The 23999-nt window shown below is 36.0% G+C and overlaps 1 protein-coding gene across 7 annotated transcripts in view; it reads right to left on the reverse strand.

The window, feature by feature from the left end:
• Window positions 1-23999, reverse strand: part of GPR155 (G protein-coupled receptor 155) — a 49210-nt gene that overhangs the window by 4564 nt on the left and 20647 nt on the right. For 6 of the 7 annotated variants that reach the window (XM_074911466.1, XM_074911462.1, XM_074911465.1 and 3 more), the window contains exons 2-14: window positions 19254-19759; window positions 14259-14658; window positions 12780-12945; window positions 11334-11489; window positions 10157-10240; window positions 8734-8854; window positions 7336-7420; window positions 7164-7254; window positions 5759-6056; window positions 5001-5102; window positions 3159-3292; window positions 1534-1629; window positions 463-527 (exon numbers count right to left, since the gene is read on the reverse strand). In XM_074911466.1, the coding sequence (XP_074767567.1) occupies window positions 463-527; window positions 1534-1629; window positions 3159-3292; window positions 5001-5102; window positions 5759-6056; window positions 7164-7254; window positions 7336-7420; window positions 8734-8854; window positions 10157-10240; window positions 11334-11489; window positions 12780-12945; window positions 14259-14658; window positions 19254-19746 (2291 nt within the window). In that variant the 5' untranslated portion in view covers window positions 19747-19759. The remainder of the gene's footprint in view (window positions 1-462; window positions 528-1533; window positions 1630-3158; window positions 3293-5000; window positions 5103-5758; window positions 6057-7163; window positions 7255-7335; window positions 7421-8733; window positions 8855-10156; window positions 10241-11333; window positions 11490-12779; window positions 12946-14258; window positions 14659-19253; window positions 19760-23999) is intronic. The other variant, XM_074911468.1, reaches the window with a different exon arrangement.

A 23999-nucleotide genomic window follows, 5' to 3' on the forward strand; every position in this document is an offset into this window, starting at 1 on the left:
GCTGGGAGCCAGCTTTGGCTGCTGGATTCACACCACAGCCAGCTAGCTCTAGGTTAAAGATGGCTTTGTACAATTTCTGCCTCCACAGTGAAATGTCCATCCATACAAAGTACTTGCAAGAGGTTATGAATACAGGTTCAGCATTCACATTTAAGTTTTAATTATTATTTAATTATTTCTGAAGATACATCATCTCACTGATCCAATCACTTAATTCATCATCATTTGCCAAAGATTTTGTCTCTAAGGAGCCTGTGAGATTTGTGTCTTTGGGAATTTCATTAGGACAGCTGTGAAAAAAACTCATGCACAGTGAGCTCTCTACAACTGGGAGAAGAAAGAAATTTGGAAGATTGAACAAACAGGAAATGGCATGCAATGGCACTGAACATTAAGTACCCTTTAGAAATTATTATTGTTAATAAAGAAGTTTATAGGTGTACGTATAAAGATTCTATTTACCTTCGCTTGAATGGTAGAATGATTAGATGCTTATCTAAGCCAAAAATACCAAAGCAAATGAAGCCCTGGAGGAAAAAAATTACAGAAAAAGCAACATTAAGCAAAAACTTTGGTTTCTAAAGAATGTAAATAAAATGTTAAAAGCTCATTGCCAAAACACCCATGAAAAGTAACTATCTTCTCTAGATATAATTTAAAATGCATTTTGTTTCTGCTTTTATTTTTTCATTTGGGCCTTAAAAAGACAGATTAAAATGTAACAGGCCAAAGAAACTCTTCAAGAAACAGTCTGGTAACCTTAATGCTGTGACATGCCACCTGACACTTAAGGGTAATGGCTATCCTCACATAGCCAGTTATTTAAATCTATTGTTGTTAATGTTAAGAAAAGAACTGACTTACTGTAATTGGAATGCTAGAATGCTCTCTAGTTAATTCATTTTTCTGTGCCGTTTTTGTATCAAAACTACTATCATTATTTGATACTGCAGCACATCTTGCAGGCACATCTGTCCACAGATTTGTAAAACATTCCACTAGTATGTGTGTAAATACTGCCTTGCTTTCACCTTCATAGATAACCAAGCTACCTTGTGTCAGTTTGCACGGAAACAGGCTATGTGCAGCTGGAGCAATTACACATCTAACTGTCAGCTATTAGCTGATGGTGCTGTAACTGAAACTGAAGAGGTAACAACTTAGAACCTTACAGTGAAAGTATCAATTGTAGCCATTTTGTACCTATTTAGTTACACTGGTGTTAACTCCACAGAAGCTACACCACTAAAGGTTTCTGGTACAAATAAGGCTAAAATCCTACTCAATTTCCACAGGCATTTGGCATTCAGTTGTCATTTGTACCTTTAAAAATGTTCATGCACATAAAAGACACGCATTGTGGTAAGCAAGCTATTAAAGCAAATGAAAAAGCTTGAGGAAAAAAAAGGCAAAACAACATAAGGAGCTGGTGACTTCAGCATTGTTTGAGGACTTAAACTTACAGTGCTTGTAACAGCATCTGCTGCAACACCCACTAACAAAGTAATTTTCAGAACAAACATTGACGAGTACCTGACCAAAATTAAACACAGCACAGAAGAACTGCAATTCCACATAGAGCCTTCCAGGCTCTTGGTTGAACAGCCACCACAAACAACTGGAAAGATTCTATTAAGAAGAAAAAAAAACAAAACAAAACAACAAAACCCACAAACCTCACCTGACTGTTCAAAATCAAAAGCACTTTCTTACACGCTAATAGATTCTTGCACCATTTTCACTGTTGTTATTTAACAAATGATTCAGACAAATAAGAAGGAATAAACACCTTAAAACATCATTTTAGTTAGACTTAATAGCTGGGGGTGGAGGGAAGAGCTTGTTTGTTTTTAAACAAAATAATGCAAAACATACCAGTGTAGAGGTCCTGCCCCTTTAGATGTTTATGTAAAGTACTTGCCTTAAGCATACTTACATATTCAACCTAACACAGACAATATTAGCCCAGACAGATCCGCAGTATTTGTCTTTAGGCTTGTTTGGTTGAGACCAGTGCTTTCTACATATTTTCTGCATAGTTAAGATTGTGTTAAGCTCAAGCACATACCACTTCAGCTATTTTAGATGCCTGACAGCAGGAAAAAAACTCCAAAGTTAACCCCTTTGGGTGTAAAGGCTAATTCTTTAATGTAACTGGTCTCATTTCATGGTATCTATGTAATCATTCAGATACAACTGAAGGCTAACATTTGGGACACCTCAAATATATAAGATGTAAAAAAATATATTAGCATGGAATATTTGATGCAGGAAATTTGAGAAAGGGAAAACTTCCATTTTGTAATTTAACAGAACCTGAAAAGCAACAGTAGTAGCTATTACACTACATAGTTGTGCCACACTGTCCTGCTTTGCAGCATTACATATTTGTGCCATAGTATTTTCCAATTAAAATAAAAATACTTCCCCTCAATTGTCATTTACAAGCAGCTCAACTTTAAGCATTACATTCAGAGAGTTGTTTTTCATCTTTGTCACAGGTAAAAATTTAAATTTTATCCCTAATGCGTTATATTCTGGTACCGTACACTTCTACACAGGAGCGGCCACCTTCACAGCTGCAATCTAGTCAGTAATGATGCTTGGCAACACCAACTCAGCTGCCCTGCCTCCAAACCACCACTAAAAGCAACAAAATTGCATTTTCTCATTTCAGATAAAGTCTTACATTATTCTTCATTACTAAAGCACCTCAGAAAATTCCAAGCTCCAAATATAAGCATGATTAGATGGAACAATTTTTGTACAGTCTCCTTCAGAAGTAGAATTCACTTTATATGTTCAATTGATTATTGCCTAGGGAAGAAGACTAGCTCTGGAGAAAAATGGGAAGAGGGGCAGTAGTGATTAATTAATTACCAAATTATATAATTATTTTTTTTTTCTTTTTACAGTTCTCCAGTGTGGCTTGCTCACTAACATCATCAATCTTAACTTGCCTTTAATTTATGATATGGCACAGAAAAATTAATTTTATTATATCCCTCTTCCAGTAAGGGACCAAAATAAAGCCTCTAATTTATTTAATGAATTGTTACATGAGTAATTGGAAGATTTTTACTGGACTGTCTACATAGCTTTCCTAAAAATCATTCCACCTCAATGAGTTAAACAACATGGGGAGAAAAAATATTTACGGCAAACAGGCCAACAATAAGAAGTAAGCACAGCAGCACATGTCTGGCCAGCTGTTTGTCTCCGGTCTGTAGAAGCTGTTCTTCCTGAGCCAATACACAGGTTTGAGTACTGCAATGACTCACACACTGATCAGCTGAAAAACAAACCAGAATCTTTTATTAGGCTTCTAACTTACAAACTCCATGAGCAAACTCCTTCATGTAACTTCCTGAGTTGTAAGTATATGTACTGAAGTCACACACAAAAAATTTAATACTTAGCTTTGACAACAGCCTGTTCAGACATCTATTTGCACATGAAACAGTAGTTTACACGTGCTCGTAAAGTGAGGAAACTTTTAGCAACAAAACTCTTCTTTCAAAGGTTTAATGCAAACTTAAGTTGTGGCTAACATTTAGAAAACACTACTAGAAATAATGAAAAAACCAGACATTTCTCAGAACAGTTTTTAAAATTAGAATTTCTGGAATAAATATTTCAAATAGAACAAGTCTAATGTTTTTACTCTGTATCTCAGCATTGTTGAGCTCTAGAGCAGACAACCAACCATATTTAATTTCAATTCTGTGACTATATTTTGAATATGGTATATCATAACACTGTCATAATTCTATCAATCAAATCAAAAAGAGCCAAACACACAGAGAATGGATGCTTGTCTTCCAGCTACAAAGCTCTAAGGAAGTCCAAGTATCTTCCTCTAGATGGCAGTGAAAAACTTCCTGGCCAAAGACATAACTAAAGAATTTGCACCAGATACCTGTCAGTACTTCAGTGGAATAGTAGAAGGCTTAATATTTATTGCAGCCAAAGGCACACAAGTGTATCCATTACAATTTGTTTTTACTGATGAATAGTTTTGAAGTGTTCACTCAGCAGGTCGAAAAAATTTCCACTCAATGTTAAGATATTTTCTGCCTTATCTTTTAGGATAAGAAAATGAAACTGGCCTTTCCCTGTTATTGGAAAACATTCTTATGATGCTTGTCTGAACGACTTAATAGATAAAAGAGTTGGCAATAGGCGGAAAGCTAGTATTTTGTGAGAGGAGACATAACTATGTCTCAGTGTGAAATATTTAGATTGCTTCAAAGTTATGTTGCATCCAAACAAAGCATGAAGGTATGAACGTCCCTGTTAAGGATGCAAAAAAAACCCAAGAAAAAGAAAATAGGAAAAAGAGAAAGGCTGCACTGCAGCTAGCTTTGATTATTGAAAGCAATGTACAATGAGAATGGGCTGAGCATGCAGTTTTCCATCAGGTGCTGAACAGTCACAGCAATCCATTTTTTCTATTTCAGTGACTCCTAAGGCCCCCTTAGTCAATTTTCTCCATCTCTCTCCCCTAGACTTGAACAGTATAGCAGCATGGACACTTGATCTAAACTGCAGTAAGTGCCTGCTCCTCTAGATATCATTCAGGTTTCTCATTCAAAAAGTGTGCATTATTACAACAAAGGCTTTTTTAGAAGACACGAGATGTGAATATGAGAATGTAAAAAAGTCTGTTTAGGTTGAAAACTTGAGGCAAAATAGGGTTATGCATTCAACTTTCCAGCATCTAAACAAGGCAATGATGGAGCAGTAACGTCTGAATGCTCAAAACTTAGTGGTAGAAAAACCCAACCCAAAACAGCCGTCCATCTTGAGCACTGAAAGGTTACTAACAACTATCAGGCAGAAGAGAGCAAACACCTAAACACTAATACTTGATTTTAATATGAAATATAAATGATGCAGGTCGAGTTGAGAGAACAACAGCCCAAACATCATCTTTGTGAGAACAACACAAAGTGTGGAAGAGTTTATAGTACTAAAATAAGGAGACACTACTGCTTTACCTGTCTCAATTGGAGGAACCTTGCTTTCAACAGCATTTGACACTGCTTTGCTCTCTCTAGCACAGGATAATTCACCATTTGTTGTTTGACAAGAACAGCAACCTATTAAGCATATACAGTAACAGGATAGTTATCTTCCTTCACTACCATAATTTCTTTTACAAGTATAACAATATATTCTATACACCTTTAACTATTATACTCAAAAATGACCCAAAAGGAGAAAGCAGACAATTGTCCCAATTTGCTGAGAGGGTAAATGGGTTACACTACTAATATGTAGAAATATTTAACATAGCAATTCCACCATGGAAGCAATGCAAGTACTTCTAGCTAGAGGGAAAACATATGAGAAGTGATCAGAAAGACTACATACAAACAAGGAAGTTTAGAAACACATAGAGTAGCAACACTGCTGGCATATCTATTCTCAGAGACACAGTTTAGTGGGTAAACAATCTAAGACGCCTAGTGGACTGCATTTATCACATCCTTATCAAGACACCCCTACTTACATAAAAACCATATGAATGCTTTTTTCCTGTCTACTTCCCCCACCCTTACAGTGATAACTATCAAACTTTCCTTGGAAACATAAACCTAAATCCTTGGGCAGTTATATCTAGATTTTTTCTGCCCCAGTGTAACACTTGAAGGTGTAAACCACTGTCCTTCTTAGGTCAGAATTACATTTTGAACATTATTTTATTTTATTGCATCCTGAGACATTTGTTCTTTTACAAATCTACTTTCTCTACCTCTTTCTGCAGATGGCTGTGCAGAAGATCCTGGAGAAGGCTGTGCAGAAGATCCTGGAGAAGGCTGTGCAGAAGATCCTGGAGAAGGCTGTGCAGAAGATCCTGGAGAAGGCTGAGGCACAGTGGCTAAAACTCGATTGCCCTCGCCCCCTTCCACTTCAACATCCTCCACTTGGCTACGTGGTGAATATGGGTTCAATACCTCATAGCTTGACTCTTGCCTACTTCTGTTCATGCACATAAGTGAGATACCTGACATCAATATACTGATGAACAGGATCACTGCTGTAGTAATTATCTGTTAAGAGAGCAAAGGAAATACGCTTAAAAACAAAATAAAAATACTTGCATATATCTGTCTAATTTCTGTACTTTCCTAAAGATACTAACAAATGCATCTGAGTAAGACAGAGTTTTTTGTATTTACTGCTCTTGCATCTTGTAGCACTGAAAGAACAATCAGTACATGAGACTTTCCTTGACCGAGTAACTCAGACTTCTTTTTTCTTTTTTTTAAGTTGGGGACTCCTATTTCCAATTTTTTTTTTTCCCAATATTTCCAGTAATCCAAAAACATCCCCTGATCATCGTCATCCTTGCCCCCAGGATCATCAGTGCTCCAGTTTAAGTTCTGTTCAGGTACCTTTTAATTCCAAAGAGGAATGCGCTCTTGTCACCCTCTGACATGGCTCTAATTTCCATGCTTTCGCCAATGAGGAGCATCCCATTAATTAACCTTTCCTTCTAATCATCTGTCACCGATACCTAGAGTCCACTCTGAGGCTATTTAATGCTTGTGAAAGCACCACATGAATAATCCTGAGACACTCATAGCCTCTCTATCCATAAGACAGAGAGAAAACATGACAATTATCTATGCTAGTGCACTTTGCATCCTCTGACAAGAGAAACTCTTTATTGGTAAAAAAAGTAGTTCAAGCTCAGGGACTTTCAACCCATGATTGTGCACAGAAGGCTCCCACAGCGCAAGCAGTTACTGCTACACAGGTAATGTAGATCCTATCTATTACAGACCAAAAGCCATTAATTAGCTATTGGATAGTAACAATTTTAGACAATTATCGAGCGAGACTACAAATTAGTCACCAGGAAAAGGGCTCTGCAATTCATTACCACTCCTAAGCCTTTTCTCTGGGAAGCCTACTCCCTCTTCTTAGTCACAGTTGCCTAAATGTGAAGGTCCTTGTTCAAACAAGTTTTCCTAAGTTTCATTACAGAAATACATTTTTGTATCAATCTATAAGCATTCTATAATGATACTGTTATTACGGTAGCCTATACTTCGACTGAAAGCTACTTACATCAGAAGCAGAGAACACTATTTCTCAATAACGTATTAGACACAGCAGAAGTCTGACGTGATGAGGACAGAATACGTTCATACCTGGTATTTTCCATAGAAAAAGGCAGAGTCAATACTAGTGTTGTTACGTTCACCAACAATTAGTAAGATTCCCACTAGAAGTGTTGGGATTCTGAAAGAGCAAAATAGGAACAAATTAACATATTTAGCATGCTCCCACTAATTCTACAGGGAAACAACTGAATTAACTTACCCCCATCCAGCTATGATAATAAACCCAATGGGAATCTTTACTGTTTCTCTTTTTCTCAACAGAAACAAAGAGAAAGACAGAAAACCTAAAAAAAAAAAAAAAAAGCCTTGTTTATTATTAAAGAGGGAACTGATAAATACAATCTCGAAACTGAGTGACCTGCTCCATAACCATGACATTCTTTTCAGCCCTTCAAATAGTTCAAAACTGGTTTTCTAGTTATATTCTGAGAAAGTAAAAGAGAAACACCTATTAACTTAAAAAAAAAAATCATTTTAATCATGAAACATGGAAGAAATTCCATGACCTTTTATATTAAACATCCATTTCTAAATGCTTAGAAAGGTTCACAAGTGTAGAAAATATGTCATAATAACGTTTAAAACAAGTAACTAATTTCTTAAGGTATCAATAGCAGTTGTTCTAGACTGACACTCTTAAGTAACCAACAAATAATGCTGTATTCTGTTATACAACATTTTTTAAAAAACTGACTAGTCTTTATAAATTCAATGATAAATTTAACAAAAAAGCTTTACACATTTTTACATATAGAACTATATATGGAAGTATCTTCTGGAACCGCCTATTCTATTCACAACTCAGAAGCTCAGCAACATTCCCCATGCTAAAGCAAAGCTAGTGTTTATGTTAGGCTATACTAATCATGAGCTACCTGTTTCAGCTAAACACAAATACCACAGGAATTAAACCCTCAGACTTCTGGACTCAAGAACAGTATAAAAAGCCTCCTGAATACCCAAAGTCTTTTTTTTTTTTTTTTTTTTCTTTTAATCATACATCTAAGGTTCTCCAAGATTCCTGATGCATCTTTCAATTCTGCCTATTCCAAGTAATCCCTTCATTAATCATTTACACCTGCATAACACACACATTGTTTTTAGAAATTACAATTGCCAGGGAAAGAAGTGTTAAAGCTACTTTGGCATTTCCCCTTATTCTGTAATTCCTACTTCTTTGAGGCACAAAGTTTTAAAATCTACTTAATGCTGAATAATTAAAATCTTAAACTCTGCATTAATTAAAAATCACTGATAAGATTTTGACTAGATGAAGGACCACCCACCACATTCACTGTATTTGTAATGACTTTTGCCTCAAGAGCAGGTTCTTGTCTGTTGTTACAAGCTAGTAAGGCTGCTCTATTTAGCAAAGATAAACAAGGCTTGCCCTAGGTATAAGCTTCCACTAACAGCAGCAGTGCCTGACACCAAGCCCTGTGTTGCTAGTGCTGCAGCGTGGCAGAGCTCACAAGTACGCATATTTGTAGAAATACACACAAGTGAAAGAAACAATTACTCTGAGTAATATAATAAAATTATTTCACTACATTAATCTTTTATTACAGTACCTAGGTTCTGCCTAGAAAAATCATACCTGTCCACAGGTAGGTGCTATAAAGTGAGCTGTAGAGGAATATAAATACTAGGATCTGCACCGTGATGTCTTTCTCTTTAACAACGAAATTCCATACCACCATTCCAATACAAGCAATAAACTGGAAAGAAAGGTAAGATTCCATCATTTAAATGGGGAAAGCAGGATGAGAAGAAAAGCTGTGTAATATAGCTACAATAAGCTTCGAAACTCCACCCCCAGATTCACTGGAATCTGACTTTATGAATGGATAGTTCTCACAGCAGTAAAGCAGTGCAGCAGTGAATTCAGTATTACAGTTATGTCACTCACTACAGTACTCTATTTTCAGGGGGGTTTTTTGGACAGCAATTATATAGCTCAGATAAACTGGGAGTAATGCAAGTCAGAATAAAATATGTAATCTTTATATATCTTATAATAAGTAAAATGTAAAGCTTTTGTTGAGTACAAACCATTTATCTGAAATGATTTAGACATGACGCTGAGGTCAACAGATGTTTGTACAACCAAGAATTTTACAAGTTTTCACCCAGTGATACTGCATACATGACAGTTTTAATACTGAAGGAATCTGTAAAGATAGGCTGAAATATTATGGAAACAGTAATAAAATAGTTGAAATTTTTTTCAGATGAAAGCTAACTTTGCTGTTACAGACAAGAAGCACCTGCAACTCTCATATGTGACATTTTTCAAATGAATCATGATCAGAACTCAAAGTTTATATATATATAAAAAAAAACCAACCCAACTCACAGAACACACCAGAAAGCACTACCACACGATACATTACAAGCACAGGCTGCTCTCACTGAATTTAACAGGAGTTGTGCAGTTGATGTCAAGGGAAGAAGGAGCAGAAGTACTCTGTAGTTTTCTCTCAGTTTAAATAACAATTAAAATTAATCCAGAGCTAGTTGGCTTTGCCCTTCCCTAGCCACCAGTCACACATTCCCACAGTCCTTCCTTGCATCAGCACTGGCACCTGTTTGATCCCTCAGCAAGCCACTTCAGGGAGCTAAACCAGCACGTGGATTAGTTTTCTATTTAGCACCTTGAATCACGTCACCACATTGCTGCTGATCCTGGCATTGTTGACTTCAGATTGGCATAAACTGATACAGAAGTGCACCCAACAGTACTATGCAGTAACTAAAAATATATTTCAGAAGTCATTCTCCATTCTGATTGCTACTTTGTCCATTCTGCTGTTTGAGAACCATACCACCAGCATCAACAATCATTTTCTTCAAGGATGTATTTTATGGCACCGAAATTGCTTAGACAGGCTGCACATTAGATTCCCCTGCCCTCCGCAGATGGCTACAAAGATATCACTGTAGAAACCAAACTTCTAAAAGTTTTAAAAGTCTTTTAAACCCCCCCAAATTCACGCAACAGCATTCTTCTTACTACTGACCTGAGCAACAAGTAGATTTGTTGTAATCATATGAGGAAGCTGTTTGTATTTCTTACTCAGAAGAACAACAATAAGAGACCAGATCTGTAACATACAAGAAAAAAATTGAACTTAAGAGTAGAATAAACCCCCCAAAAACCAGATGAGTATTCTGGCAGACTATGGTGAAAGTAAATATACAACGAACCTTCTTGAAAAGTTTCTTAGCAACATGACTACTGGAGTCAGTTCCACACCATCTGCTGCCAGCCACTATGCCTCAACAACTACAGCCAGAAAAAGCAATGCATCTTTGTGTTCTCATGATGGTGAAATATTTCCAGGAAGCACCAAGAACTTGCCTCTGGTGTGGGTGTGCAGAAGCCTAGTTTTTCCTCAGGACACAAACTACCACAGACTAGCCCAGCAATTCAGAATTTAAAATTCTCACCACCACCACTCTCCCCATGCCCACCCCATCCCCACCCCCCCACCCCCCCCCCGCCCGCCCTCTGCCCTGAATCTCCCAAAATGATCTGTGATATTAAGAGGAAGTGTTTACTTGTGTCTTCCCTTGAGGCACTGTTTCAAGACAAGGGAATTCCAACTCCCTCCAGTGTGGATGTTTTTATTTAAAAAAAACTAGTGCCTATAAAGCCAAAACACAATTCACATTGGAATTCCAGATTATCAACCCACTTTTTAAGAAAATAATTTCTAGAAAAGGAATTTGATAAAGTTAAATTAAAACTTCCAAGCTAAACATTTACATTAACACTTTATTAAATAAATATTCACTGACATTTCTGGAGCTGAATTTTGTACACAGCCTCCATTACTGTGATATCCAAACACCTCACATGGCTTGACATAATTGTTCCCTGTGGTGTAAGCTAGTACTGTTATTCCCTCACACCCTGTTATTTAAAAAAAAAAACAAAAAACAAACCACAACACACAAAAAGGACAAACTCTTAAGCCCTGCACTAGTGCTCTAATTCACTTAACCATCTTTTTCTACAGTGTAGCTTTCCAGCTGACCCACTGCTAAATCAAGAAGATTTTTTAACTCCTTTCTCATCCTTCTGCAACAGGATATGACAAGGAAATGTTGCATCGTGACTTCATTTGCTGTTTATGTACTAATGTTACCCTGACATGATAGTGTGCTTTTGTATTTCACTTCATCAATACCTACCAGAGAAACGAGGCTGACAATACTTATATCAAAGCTAACATTTTGGAGTGCAGATGCCAGTGGGTTGGGGTCCATAGATGGAATGGTCAACAGCCACGCAGAAACATACATAATAGGTGCAGACACAAAAGTGCTTATCACCATGCCTGAGGTAATCTGCAAAAAGGGTCAAACAAACAAGAACAAAGTTAATCAGATCTCAAACTAAATAATCTGCTTTCAGGAATACAACCACTGGCAAAACTGTACCTTTGAATTAAACGTACATAGACCTTTAACAAATCACTGAGTTGTTTCTACAACAAATTATTTAGAATTTGAGCCAGAAAGTATCCATTTTATACATACATTTAAACTGACTTCTGAAATAGTAGGAATAGAGATTCCCTACTGCAAATTTTTACAGAACTTTTTCACGGGTTTCAAATATACTTATGAAAGGTGTCAAATATACTAATGACTACAGACTATGGGTGAATTTACAATGTCACAGTTTACTTTTGGATGCAAACATTCACACCATAAATAAGAAAACATATAGTTATGCAAATACTAATATACACCAATTCATGCAAAGAAGCCATATATATTTACATTTAAGGGATTTCTATTTTGACTTCTCATTGTCTGATTTCTAGAATTTGCACAGTGATGGAAGTGTGAATTGTTATTCATACTACAGACACTAAAGATCTCTTTTTAAAGAGATTTTCTGAGTTTGTTGGGACAAAATCCTATCCTGTATGGTTTACTTCCACTATCTTTTTTAAAAAATGTCTTTAAAAAAAAGATACAACATAGATAACAAAAACAATAGAAGTCAACAGAAATGTCTTAATGTCACTTCAAGTGGAAGAAATGAAACAGTTAATTTGTATTTTAAGCTGAAAAGATAACTGATAACCTCCTACTATAAAAAATGAATTTGTATTGCAAGATTTAACTGAAGGGCAACACAACAGAATCAGTTAAAGCATAAGTTTAAGTTCTTTCATAAATTTTCAGCATTAAGCTAACACTGTTCTTACTGAAGTCAGTAACATAATTTGTTTTTTTCTACAAAAACAATAGCTCAAAGACGAGGTCTTTGGAAAAAAAAAACAAAAACAAAAAACAAAAAACCAACCCAAAACCAGAAACAAACCCACAACAAAGATACAAGTTCTTTAAATATAAAAGTATCCTAGTTCTTCTTGCTAGTGACAAATAAGAAAAGTATGAGGTCTTATTTATGAACACGTACTATCAAGACACTTGAGACATCAGGAGAGAGTACTTTGATTAATAATCTAAAATATAATTTACATTTGAGATCTAGAGAGTACAAGTAAATCCAAGGAGTCTATACTATGGAAAATCAAATTTATCAAGTCTACTTATTTAAGTATTTCATCAACAAAGTTAAGCTGAATGATAGTACATGTTTGGGAAAAGCTAACCACATACAATTCCTACTTCCATATTAAATTGACTTGCAAATATTGCGACACCAGGTGCTGCTGGAAAAACTCCATAAAGAAATGCATAGTTTGATAAACTGGTGTGGTTGACTACGCTGTCACTCTTGTCCAAGAGTTCCACCATTTCTCTACAGAGAAATGGCATCATAAGTCTGAAAAGAGAGGGGAAAAACAGTAATTAAAAAAAAATTACTCAAGCTATAGCAATAGACTCTTATCAGAAAATGAACCAAAAGGCAATTTAAGGCTTGTTTGAATACTGTTTATGAAAAGCAAAATCCTGACATCGCTTTGAATGATTGCCTTTACTGTTACATAACATTTATCAGTTGCTGCAAAATTTAAACCAGAAAAACCCATACACACAAAAAAAAGGTAAAAATTACAACAAACTAGGATATAAACACATTCTCTGATTGTGCTGACATGTTCTTTGTATAAACCTCGATTTAGAAAGGTAAAATATAAAAAACCCCCTAATTTTTCAACTGTTAAAGTAATAGTAGCTATAAGCAGTCAGAAGTTTTGCAATTTAGACCACTTTTCAGCAAGCTGTCTGAAATACAGCATAGGCTCAAGCTTAAGTATCCCTTCTGAAAGTTTTGGCCAGTAAAAAAACCCATCCCTGCAATGCTCTTTTATTTGCCTTCAGCAATACCCCAGATCACACACAGACTCACTATGTAAGCCTTACAACAGCTAATTACATAAACACTAGTAAAGCAAAGTGGTAATGTTCTTACAAAATTTGCCATTGAGCTGGTTTACAGGCTAGGTCTTTAAAGTTTGCTAGTTAGTTGCACTGATATCCAAATGCACCTTCAAATTTTACAGTATAAACATAAACAGCAAACAATCCTTCTATTATGGTAATTGTAGCTCTGTAGCAAATAAAATATTTAGTTCACCAGTAACAGATATATTCAAGGGAAGATAACGATGGCATAATTTCTAAATTCGAACTGTCATTTATTCATGCTTAAAAGTCAGAAAGCAACCATTTTAAAGCTCTTCCAATACAGCAGTTTCAAAGATTTATAGACAAAGTAAGGAAAATCATCTAATTTAGAGAAGTACTGTGTAATCCAAAGAAAATACAAATACTAATTAAATAATATTTAAACTCACTCTTGTCTAACTATTTAACTACTAAATTTTCATTTAAGCTAATAATTTCCCAAATACTCCATTCGTGACAGATGGCCTGCGGGCAGACCATGAAGCCACAGCACCCCTGAATTTTTTTCTCTGCAGAGCTTTACAACAGGTTTGTAGTCTTCTACACTTCCTTTAGAAGTTAACAGTTGTACACTGTCAAAGAGTTTGGGAAACACTCACCCAAAATACTGGAAGTGAAACATACTATCATTTTAACGATTTTGAGAGAAAAGCCATCTGACCAGTATATTCAGAGCTTAAAACATCTAGAGAACAAAAATTATAAAAGTACATAAACCGAACTTACAGTTTAGCTGTGATGAGAAGGATCAGTGCAACAAACATACCCTTTGTCAGTTTTTTTGTTTGTCCCACCATAGTTAGTCCAAGGTAAAAAAGTGCAGAGCCAGAAAATGAACTGCCCAGTCCGTCAAGGAAGTTTTCAAGGTATTCGGGAATTTTCTGGCCAAGAATAAAGTTTGAGGCAATTCCTATGAAGACCATGAATACAATTGGATTCTGCAAAACTCGAAGGAGTGCTAGGCCCACTATTTTGATTTTGCTGAGTGACACAGTGCGATTATCCCTCCACTTCTGGATTTCACAGAAGATAAACCCCAAAGGGTTTAGCATCATAAGAGATATTGGAGCCACTAGGTAAATGTACTGGAGATATTCTGGGTAAGTGGTTTGATATAAAGCTTCAACTAGAAGACAGGAAACGAAAAGTGATGAGTGATGACATTTCAGTACAAAAATACATTAATACTGAAATTAAATTTTGTTGTCTGAAAACTAGAGAAAAATTATTTAATTTTCCTTCAGAAGTAACTGCATTTACAATCAATATAAGATGCTGTAGTAAGTACTCAATCACCGTTAGGCCACAGTTGACTAATGAACACATTAAAGACCAAAGATTAACTACCCAACACTATTTAATGATTCTATGAATATTCAACATTTACAGGAAAAAAACAAACAAACGATATAGAACACTCCCATGTGCTCATCCCAAATACTGAAAAAATTTTCGGTTTGTTCTTAATTGCTTTTCCTCCCCCAAAAATTAACAGTTGTGGAGAATTAAATGCACCGCTGCAGAACACAAGTTGCCTCTCATCTTAGGGGAGTCTCACATCTCTGGAATTTAACCAGTCTTCCATGGATAAATAAAAGGGGTGACCTTTCTACATTGATTCAGTAAAATACAGCAAAGTAACAACCAAATACAAAATACATTATCACATGATTACTAGTTCATTCTCTGGGACTATTCAGGACAAGAGTTATTGCTGTAGTTCTAGTCCCTCAAGGAATTTTAAATCATGACCATTTGTCTTCATTGCTACTACATACTTCTGAGTCAAGGTAGAATTGCTTCTTATTTCAAGTCTGTGATAACAGCACTTCAAAAATAATTAAAAGACTGTGGAAAGATATACAAGGTTCTATTCTAGGGTGAATTAAAAAACCCCAAAGTTTTTAAAAGTAGGATGTTTCTTTTACCTGCCTTATAATGTTATTATTTCCAATAATTTTCAGAAATATGCCAAGTGATGCTTTCTATTATAGTTTTTCCTACCTTAGAAAGAAACACATTGTTCCCCAGGCAGAAGTATCTTAATATGCAGTGCAATTTTACTTGTACTACAAAGAGTATTAAAAACCCAGGAAGTACGTTTGTATAAATACACCTACTAGACCTTTCTGTCGGATAGCTTAGCACTCAAAGTACTAAATAATGTTTAAGATCACTAAGCTGCCAGCTGCTGCAGGTATTTCCATTTCCCCATATACTAAACCTGTTCTTTTTCTAAAAAAGAAAAAAAACTGGTTTTCAAAATCCAGATTTTTACCTTCATATTATTTAAGCATCTGGAATGACAGGATCTACTAAGTGCTAAATCAACATCTACTATATTCAATCTGAAGAGGAGACTGTTTATAAACTGACATTCTCAATTAGTTGATTTCCAGTATATAAGAAAAGGCACTAAAGGTGCTTTTCCTCTTACAGACCATGATTAAAGTATATATACAAGACTACCTGTCTCAAAATCCTAAATAAACTGCTGAACAGAACTACCAAGTTTGTGGTTAGTTACTACATTTATCAAGCCAGTTTTAAACACTAAATATATTCTGATAAACTTCAAACATGCTGGACACTTTTTATGTAAGTGATTTTTTTTTCCTAAAACCTCAAACCTTAGAGTGAGCTGCTTTATACAAAATGCCCATTTCAATCAAATGCAACACAACACAACTCACATGTAAATAATGCCTGAATGAAAAATGTAATAAATCATTATTTTTTGGCAAAATGAAACTGTATACTTAAAGTAGTTATAGACCTTAATATATTGTATTAACTGATGAAGTCACAATGTATTTTCCTGGGTAGAAAAAAGTGGAACCAATGTAGATTAATGAGTCAGTAGGTGAAAAAAAATAAATCACTCTTAAGGAAACACTAAGACAGTGAAATAATCCACAACTATCTCTGATGGAAAAAAATAATTTTTATTTAAATCAAGGTGCCTGCTTGCTGATCACAACAAAAAATTGAAATCAAAGATTTTTTAAAACTTAAAAAAAAAAAATCAATTCTCCACATCCCACCTGCTCAAACTTGCATATAAATCACACACTAGCTGTTCATGCTCAATACATTTAGCACCATTAAGTGTCATGGTAATCGAGGCACTGTCCACACAACACTCCTGCTACACCTGTGCTTCAACAATACAGCACCAGAGAGTACGAGCTGTTCTGTCAAGAGTTGTATCATCTCACCCAGTAACAAAAAACAAAGCTTTCTATCGTAGTAATTCTATCTATGTCAGGGGGGCGCTAGCAAACTCCTGTACCAGTTGTTTTTCACACCAACATCACTTGTAGCGTAGAACTGTCATTTAGAGAAAAACAGAGTGGCAATCTTTAAAACTTTAACCCATGTTTTAATTTTCCTATTTGCAAATCTTTGTTAAACAGCGAAAAATGGCATAGTGGGTATTAAAGAAATTACATTGGTTGAAACCTCAGGATGTTATTTATTTATTTAGGAGTTCAAACTGCCTTTTGAAATAGTTTTATTATAACACACAGTATTCGTTAATACTGAGTTTTTTCCTTTATAAATTTAAACTGAAGCAACCTCTAAAATTATATTTCCATTAAAAGATCAGGCTTTGCTCAAAACACTACCTATCACCATACATAAAAGAAATAAACAAGGCATTCTTTGTTGCCCAGTTCTGCAAACACTTCAGAGAAGCCACTAACAGTAAAGTTTTCACGTGTAACAGCATGAACCAAACACTGGTGAAAGTCGGAAGAAGGGAAAAGAAATAAACAGCTCTTAGAAATAAGCAACCCTTAAGTACCTATTGTGTTACTGTTAAGTATTCCAGTAAAGCTCTTAATGAACTAAATGTTGTGAATTTGGCCAGAATGTAAATAGAAGAAATATTAATCATATCTTATAAATCATGAAATACATGGATAAAAATGTACTCTGACAAGAAAGTCATTCAAAGTAGAAAAAAGATTTTAACTAGAAGGATACAACAGAAATATGTTCAGACAAAATAGAAAAAAAAAAGAAAAAAAAAAAAAAAAAAAAAAAAGAAACCCTAACTGGCATTTTAAACCAGTACCAGGAAACAAAGATGTAATCCTCACAGCCCCTATTTGCGATATAATTCAGATTTCTCTCAAGAGGAATAAAACTCAGGAGATGCAACTGAGGGAAACAGGATATTTTCATCTAAGGAAGAAAAAGTTTGCAATTGCATTTGTCTATATTTTAGACATATGCAGCAAACTTGAAGAGAGTAAAAAAGATTAAAGATTCTCCTGAGCATGTTGCTCTGGAACAGGGAGAATACAGAGCTACTTGTTACATATAATCTGGAATTACATGTTTAAGCTTCTCTTTTGTAACTGTATTTTCAATTCCGTAATCAAATATCTTGCTGCTTGCTTTGCTAGAACAAACTTGCTTTCTCTTTTTGTTCCTAACCTTGTCTAGATGATAAGAGTGATCTCAAGAGAATTTGAGAGGCACAGAGCATTCTCTCTTCAGGAAGCAGCAAACAAATGAAACATAGTCCAGGCAGCCTCTCCAAATACCTTCCACTCGAGGTGTATTTTGAAGATCCCCATACCTGCAGCGTGCTTTCCCACACCAGCCACACGGGTCAGCCTGGCAGGCAGCGCTGAAAGCTGCGTTGGCACAAAAGCGCCTCCCAAGACAGGTAAAAAGCACTGCAATTCAGGCAGCCGCAGGTGGGAGAAGGCTGCTACAACTCCACACCGCTTCCTAAGCACACAGTATGCATGGCTAGAAGCATATCAACATACCATTAAGAAAACGTATATATAAAAAAATCTTGCTTATCAAAAGGGAAAAAAATAAGTCTTGCATACTGGGATAAATTAAGTTTAATAACTGATGTTGCTTGGAATTCAGATACTTACAAGAACAAGAGTACACAGCTATATAAGTTATACTCTGAATGACTCTTTGTGTTTTGTTTGTTTGTTAGCTCTGCTGGACTGGTGGTTAGTTACACATCCCGAGAATGGCACCACAGCCACATAAAATTCTGATTTGATACACAAATGCAAGTAACCACTAATCATGCAGCAATCTTGTGATACATAGAAATGATGGTATTATTTCTTGTAACACTTGCTTTTAAAAGACTTCTTCCATGACTAAAGATTATGGGATAAAATACCATTTGCTACATAAATTAAGTAGCACAAAAATAAGAAGTTTCTTCTGAACAGATTTAAAGTTTGTCACACACACTCCACAACCAGTAGGCACCAACATTATGGCTAGATGTTTTCTTTGAGCTACACCAAGACATAATGCCAAATCAGTAAAAACCCCACTACAGCTATTTCAGGGACCACAGGTACAGGCTCATACTTTGCAAAGCAAGGAATTTTGGTCCTGAGGGAAACTGGCAATTTCCCAGAAGGCGATATACCAATTTTGAAATTATATTTTAATTCCTCTTTTTTTTTTAAATCTGATTTATTTTAACATGACTAGATCATACAGACAACGGTAGCTGGATTGTTTTAAATTCTGTCTCATTCATACAGTTTACAGTTTTCTTCCCTTACTAAAAAATACATGGTCTGAGGTCAAGGAATGTGACTTGAGAAATGGCTTCAATAGCTCATAACTTAATTTCAGAAGTCAATTTCAAATTATGGAAAAAATGAAAGCAAACACATCTAGAACACTGAAAAATAATTTTAAAGAAGAAAGCACACTTACCTATTGGATATCCCAGTGCAAAGTCATTGCTTTGTGTAGCAAAAATAGGGAACAAACCTGCTTTGCTAAATCGATTTTCAGGACTGGCTACCAACAATGTTAAAACACAGACTAAAAAAAACACAGCAGCTTTAGCAACTAAAATACTGTACAGGAATGACCAATTCACATCAGAAAAGTTAAGTACCACCATGTTTTTGAATAGTAGAGCTGGGAGTGCAAAACGGGACACAAAATTTCCCAGTCCTTTGGCCTGAGTTGATGTGATAATGTTGGCTCTTCCAGCTACATAGCCACAAAGAATTATTCCAAAGCATTCTAACAGGGCTGGAAAAAGCCTGCTTATTGACATAGAAGGAGTACCACCAGTGCTATTGAGTCCAACTTGTCCAGGCAAAGAAATAGACATATTAGCTGAAGATGAGAGATTCTTTGCATTGAAGTCTGAATAGTTATCCATTTTCTTTGACCACTTCTTCCAAAAAAAGAGCATGAAATGATTTCATCTGTAAAAGAAATAAATTTATTTCTTAACTTCCAAAACTGTGAATATTGATGGTAGTAGGCTCACTGACAAAAAAGTTTACACTTAAAACTGCATTACAATTGAATTATGAGATAACTAATAAGTAGCTAAAGAGAAACAACTCTGAGAAAGAAGAATGCTGACATATCATTCCATACACACATCATCTTCTCGCAACTCCACACAATTCAAGAAGACAATTGACAGAGGCTAAAAATCCCCAAATAAATTTGAGGGCAACAGTGAAATATTAAAACTGAATGTAGATTGGACATTCAAAAAACAAAAAATCTGTTGCAAGAAAAGGAGATATAACACGGATGTTTTATTATTCTAAACATCATTTAGAATAAATGACAACTCTTCAGCACTTTCCAGTCATCATTTCAGAAAACAGTAATTGCTAAATTCTCAGTGTATAGTCCTTGCTCGGTGGACTACCATTACAAATCTAGTTAACTAACAGAAAAGCATAACACTTTCCACATACTTGTTAGCAGCTTGTAACCTTCCTTATCTCCTGAGCTCACTGTCAGTTCCCTACAATTCTCACATATTCTGCTTTGAGAGAAATTTTTAGTTTTCTAACTTCTTTTGTTCACCCCAGAAAATTTTACTTCAGGTTCTCCCTAAACCATGTCCTACTTGTTTTTCTCCTTCACAATAAAAACACACCTTAAACTCCCAATACTAAAATCCCACCCTTGTCATCTAACTGCTGTTGTTCACCTCTGCTTCCACATGCCCAACTTTATGCATGGTTAGGAGTCCTCCTTCACCTTCATCTTCAGATCCTATTTAACCGAGGTTCTGCCCCTGAAACAACTCTTACCAAAAACATGAGAGGCCAAAATCATCTCAAACTCTTAGAATTGGTGTTCCATCTCCATTTTTTGTGACCATCATACCCTTTATCATAACCATATCATAACCATCCTCTTCTTGAAATTTCACCTTTCCCATATCTTTTGTAATTACAGTGCCTCCTAACTGCCCTCCCATCTCTACTTGGTCCTGCAACATTTACACGGGAGGATCCCTCTAAATTTCTGTGGCTGCTGATAGGGCTCTTTCCTTGTTCCTCTTTTGTCTCCCCACATCCTCTGCCTATGTATTTTCATAAGCACTATTCCATTATAAATAGATGACTCATAGATCTTTCTTTCTAATCCAGACCTATCTTCTTCTGTTAAAACTATCATTTCAGCCTGTCTCCAAGATCTCTTCTGAGCATCCTGCTGTCAAATCATGTCCAATGACCCTGAAACTGCCCTCCTCCTATTCTCCCAAGAAGCAGTTACTCTGTGCCGTGTATCTATTTCGCTAGAGATGAGTGACAAAGGTTACAAAATCCACTAATTTGGAGGAAATGCAACCCTACTGAACTCATACTCATCTATAACTCTGTTGCAAGAAAAATCTTCATAGTCTATTAGTATCAGTTCTTCTTTTGTACATCCTTCTATAGACTCATGCTCTGCACGTCAAAACCCCCTTGCTTTCATATTCTTTCACAGCATAAGATTATGCCCTCTTAATCTATTACAGAGTAACAAGAGGAATAGTCCTTACAAGAACTGAGGGCCAGGCAAGGAAGATAAATTTGACCAAGAATTACAGTTTCTGCGCTCTAGCACAAAATACACTTGGCAGGGCCCTCTACCTTCAAGAAAGATTTAGAGATCAAATCATCATATTGCCCTTCAAGCTTGTACCTTGCATTATGCAACTTCGACCTCTCCCAACATTTCAGTAACATGTGCTAACAATACAGTTTCCAGTTAGAAAGGGATCCATATATGACGCAGTGGTCAATGATTTAATTCATCGTGCTATTGTTTACCCACATTCCTACATACAATTCTTTAGGCCTATAACAGTGAAATTTAAGTATGTATTAAATGAAGTATTTATGTACAACACGTATGTCTCGTGACTCCTGATCTTCACAATCCCCTTTGAAAGGACTGCCTATAACACAGGTTCTATATGCAGGTAGAAATGTAAAGTCTGCAAATCAGAAGAAGAGAAGACATTAAACACAAATATTCATTGGTCAATAGCAAAGTCTTGCCAGACAGATACAGCTTTGCTGAAACAGCTCTGAAACAGGAGCAGTCCATCAGCTAACTAACATATAGAATTTTGACATAACTAAATCCTGAAGTATTCTGGAAAGGAAGTCAAGATAATTTACTCTGCTTTGTAGATATAGAACCTAAGGCAAAGGTGAACTGGTTTGCCATAAGCTATGTAACACAGTGGCAAAGCTGAGATTTTCAGCTCCCAAACCAGTGCTTTGTACAGCACAATGGCTATATCTGTACAAATTGACAACTGGTTTAAGAGTCTTCCCAGCCTCTTTGTAGCCTATCCACAGGGAACTGAACTCATAACAGCCAGGTAAATAAGCAACTAAATCAAAGTCAGAGCAAAGGTGAGATCTTGTATGCTCTGTTTCACACCCTGGCATCCAGCATACACATATTCACATGTAGTATGAACTCTTTGACTCATGACTTTTATTTATGCCTGAGGCTTTTAGTAAGCACTCCTACAATGCTGTTGTAATTTATCAGGACTGAGCAGCTGCATCATCCAAATCTGTCCAGTAGTCTTGGCTATGTCTTCTCCCAAGGAAAATGACTCTCACTTCAAGTAGGGCTTATTTTAAAGGTTGTATTTTTCTTATGTTATAGATGATATATTTGCCGAGATGTATTCAGATCAGGAGCTCAAAGCATTATCTACTATAGAACGATGGAAAAAACTTGCAATGAATTCAGCAGACACAAACCATTTCTTCTACTAACAAAATTTAAGGAAGTTGTTGGGATTTGCAAAATGTCTACAAAAGGATGAAAGACAGATTTCCAACACTGAATTCTTGAAAGAAGCCAGCCACATTCTACACTAGCTGCCAAATGAAAAGCAGGTTTTTGGCACAGCCCCACCTCAAATTCTTCAAGCTTGCAGCACTGCATAGAGGTAAGGCTCCTGACAATGCAACATGTTCAACATACTCCCTGCTCTGTTGAGGTATTTTTTTCAGCAATAAGATAAACGTGAAACTTTTTTAACCAAATGCAATGTTTGATCTGTAGCAGAAGTGTATTTTGGTTGTATCTATCCCTAAATTGTACCATTCCTTCTCATTCCCTGTGCCTACATATCCAAGGCTGTATCTTTTACCATCATGTCAATACTAATGACAAAATTTATTTTCTGACATTCTTACTCACAAAAGCCACAGTCCACATACAGTTATATAGTGGGAAGGACTCTTTCCACTATAACATCTCCTTCCCCTCTCTCCTAAAAACTGGTTTAAGCTATCCAGGCTTTTTGCTTGCACAGACTAAGCCTTCACAAATGAGTCTATCAATACAGCTACACAAGCCCATACTTTTAAACAAAAATTGTGTGTAAATTGAACACCTCTCTTCCCTCTGTATTAAAATTATTATTTCTCCTCATAGAATTGCTACAAAATATATAAGTGCCCTTGTACCCAGTTTTATAATTCAGGACTTAAATACGCAGAAGACCAACTCTCTAGTTGTATCAGTCAGAAGCATGTGCTAAATCCTGTATCTTCCTCACTAGATCAAAACCGACATGGATATACACCCACACATCCTCCATCATCTTTTGTAAAGTGCCACAAATAGTTCTGCAGCCTTCCTTCAGGCTATCTTCACCTTGAACTTCATTGCAAGGGACCCTGTAAAGTCAGGCAGGCCCAGTTTTTCGTGAACCACATGAGTTTCAAAGAGAGAAACTGCATCACACTAAAAGCCGCTACTGGCACTCCTGAGAGGGCTTTGAGTATGAATGATCTCTTCAGCTCCAGGGGTACGCACATCCCAAAACATTCACATTTAACACAGGTATCTACTGCAGAGCAGTGGGTATTTTCCAGAAATGCAGCTCTTGCACAGCATACTGCTTAACACAGTAAATACATCTCAGCCTCTTTTGCTCTGTAGGATACATGCATTTACATAACTGTTGTGAGATTATGTAATGACTAATCGCAGATTTAACATATAGCCTTATCACACCCGGGGCTTAACTCAAACTAGCATCTCACATGAGTGAAATTCATCAATTCATAGTTCCTAATTAAATCAAAGACATCGATCTGACGCAAAACCTTAAATGTTCTACACAGAAACTCATCTGTTTATACAGTAGACATAACAAAATAACTAATCAAA

Source organism: Athene noctua, chromosome 7, assembly GCF_965140245.1.
Source record: "Athene noctua chromosome 7, bAthNoc1.hap1.1, whole genome shotgun sequence".
NCBI classification, from domain to species: Eukaryota; Metazoa; Chordata; class Aves; order Strigiformes; family Strigidae; genus Athene; species Athene noctua.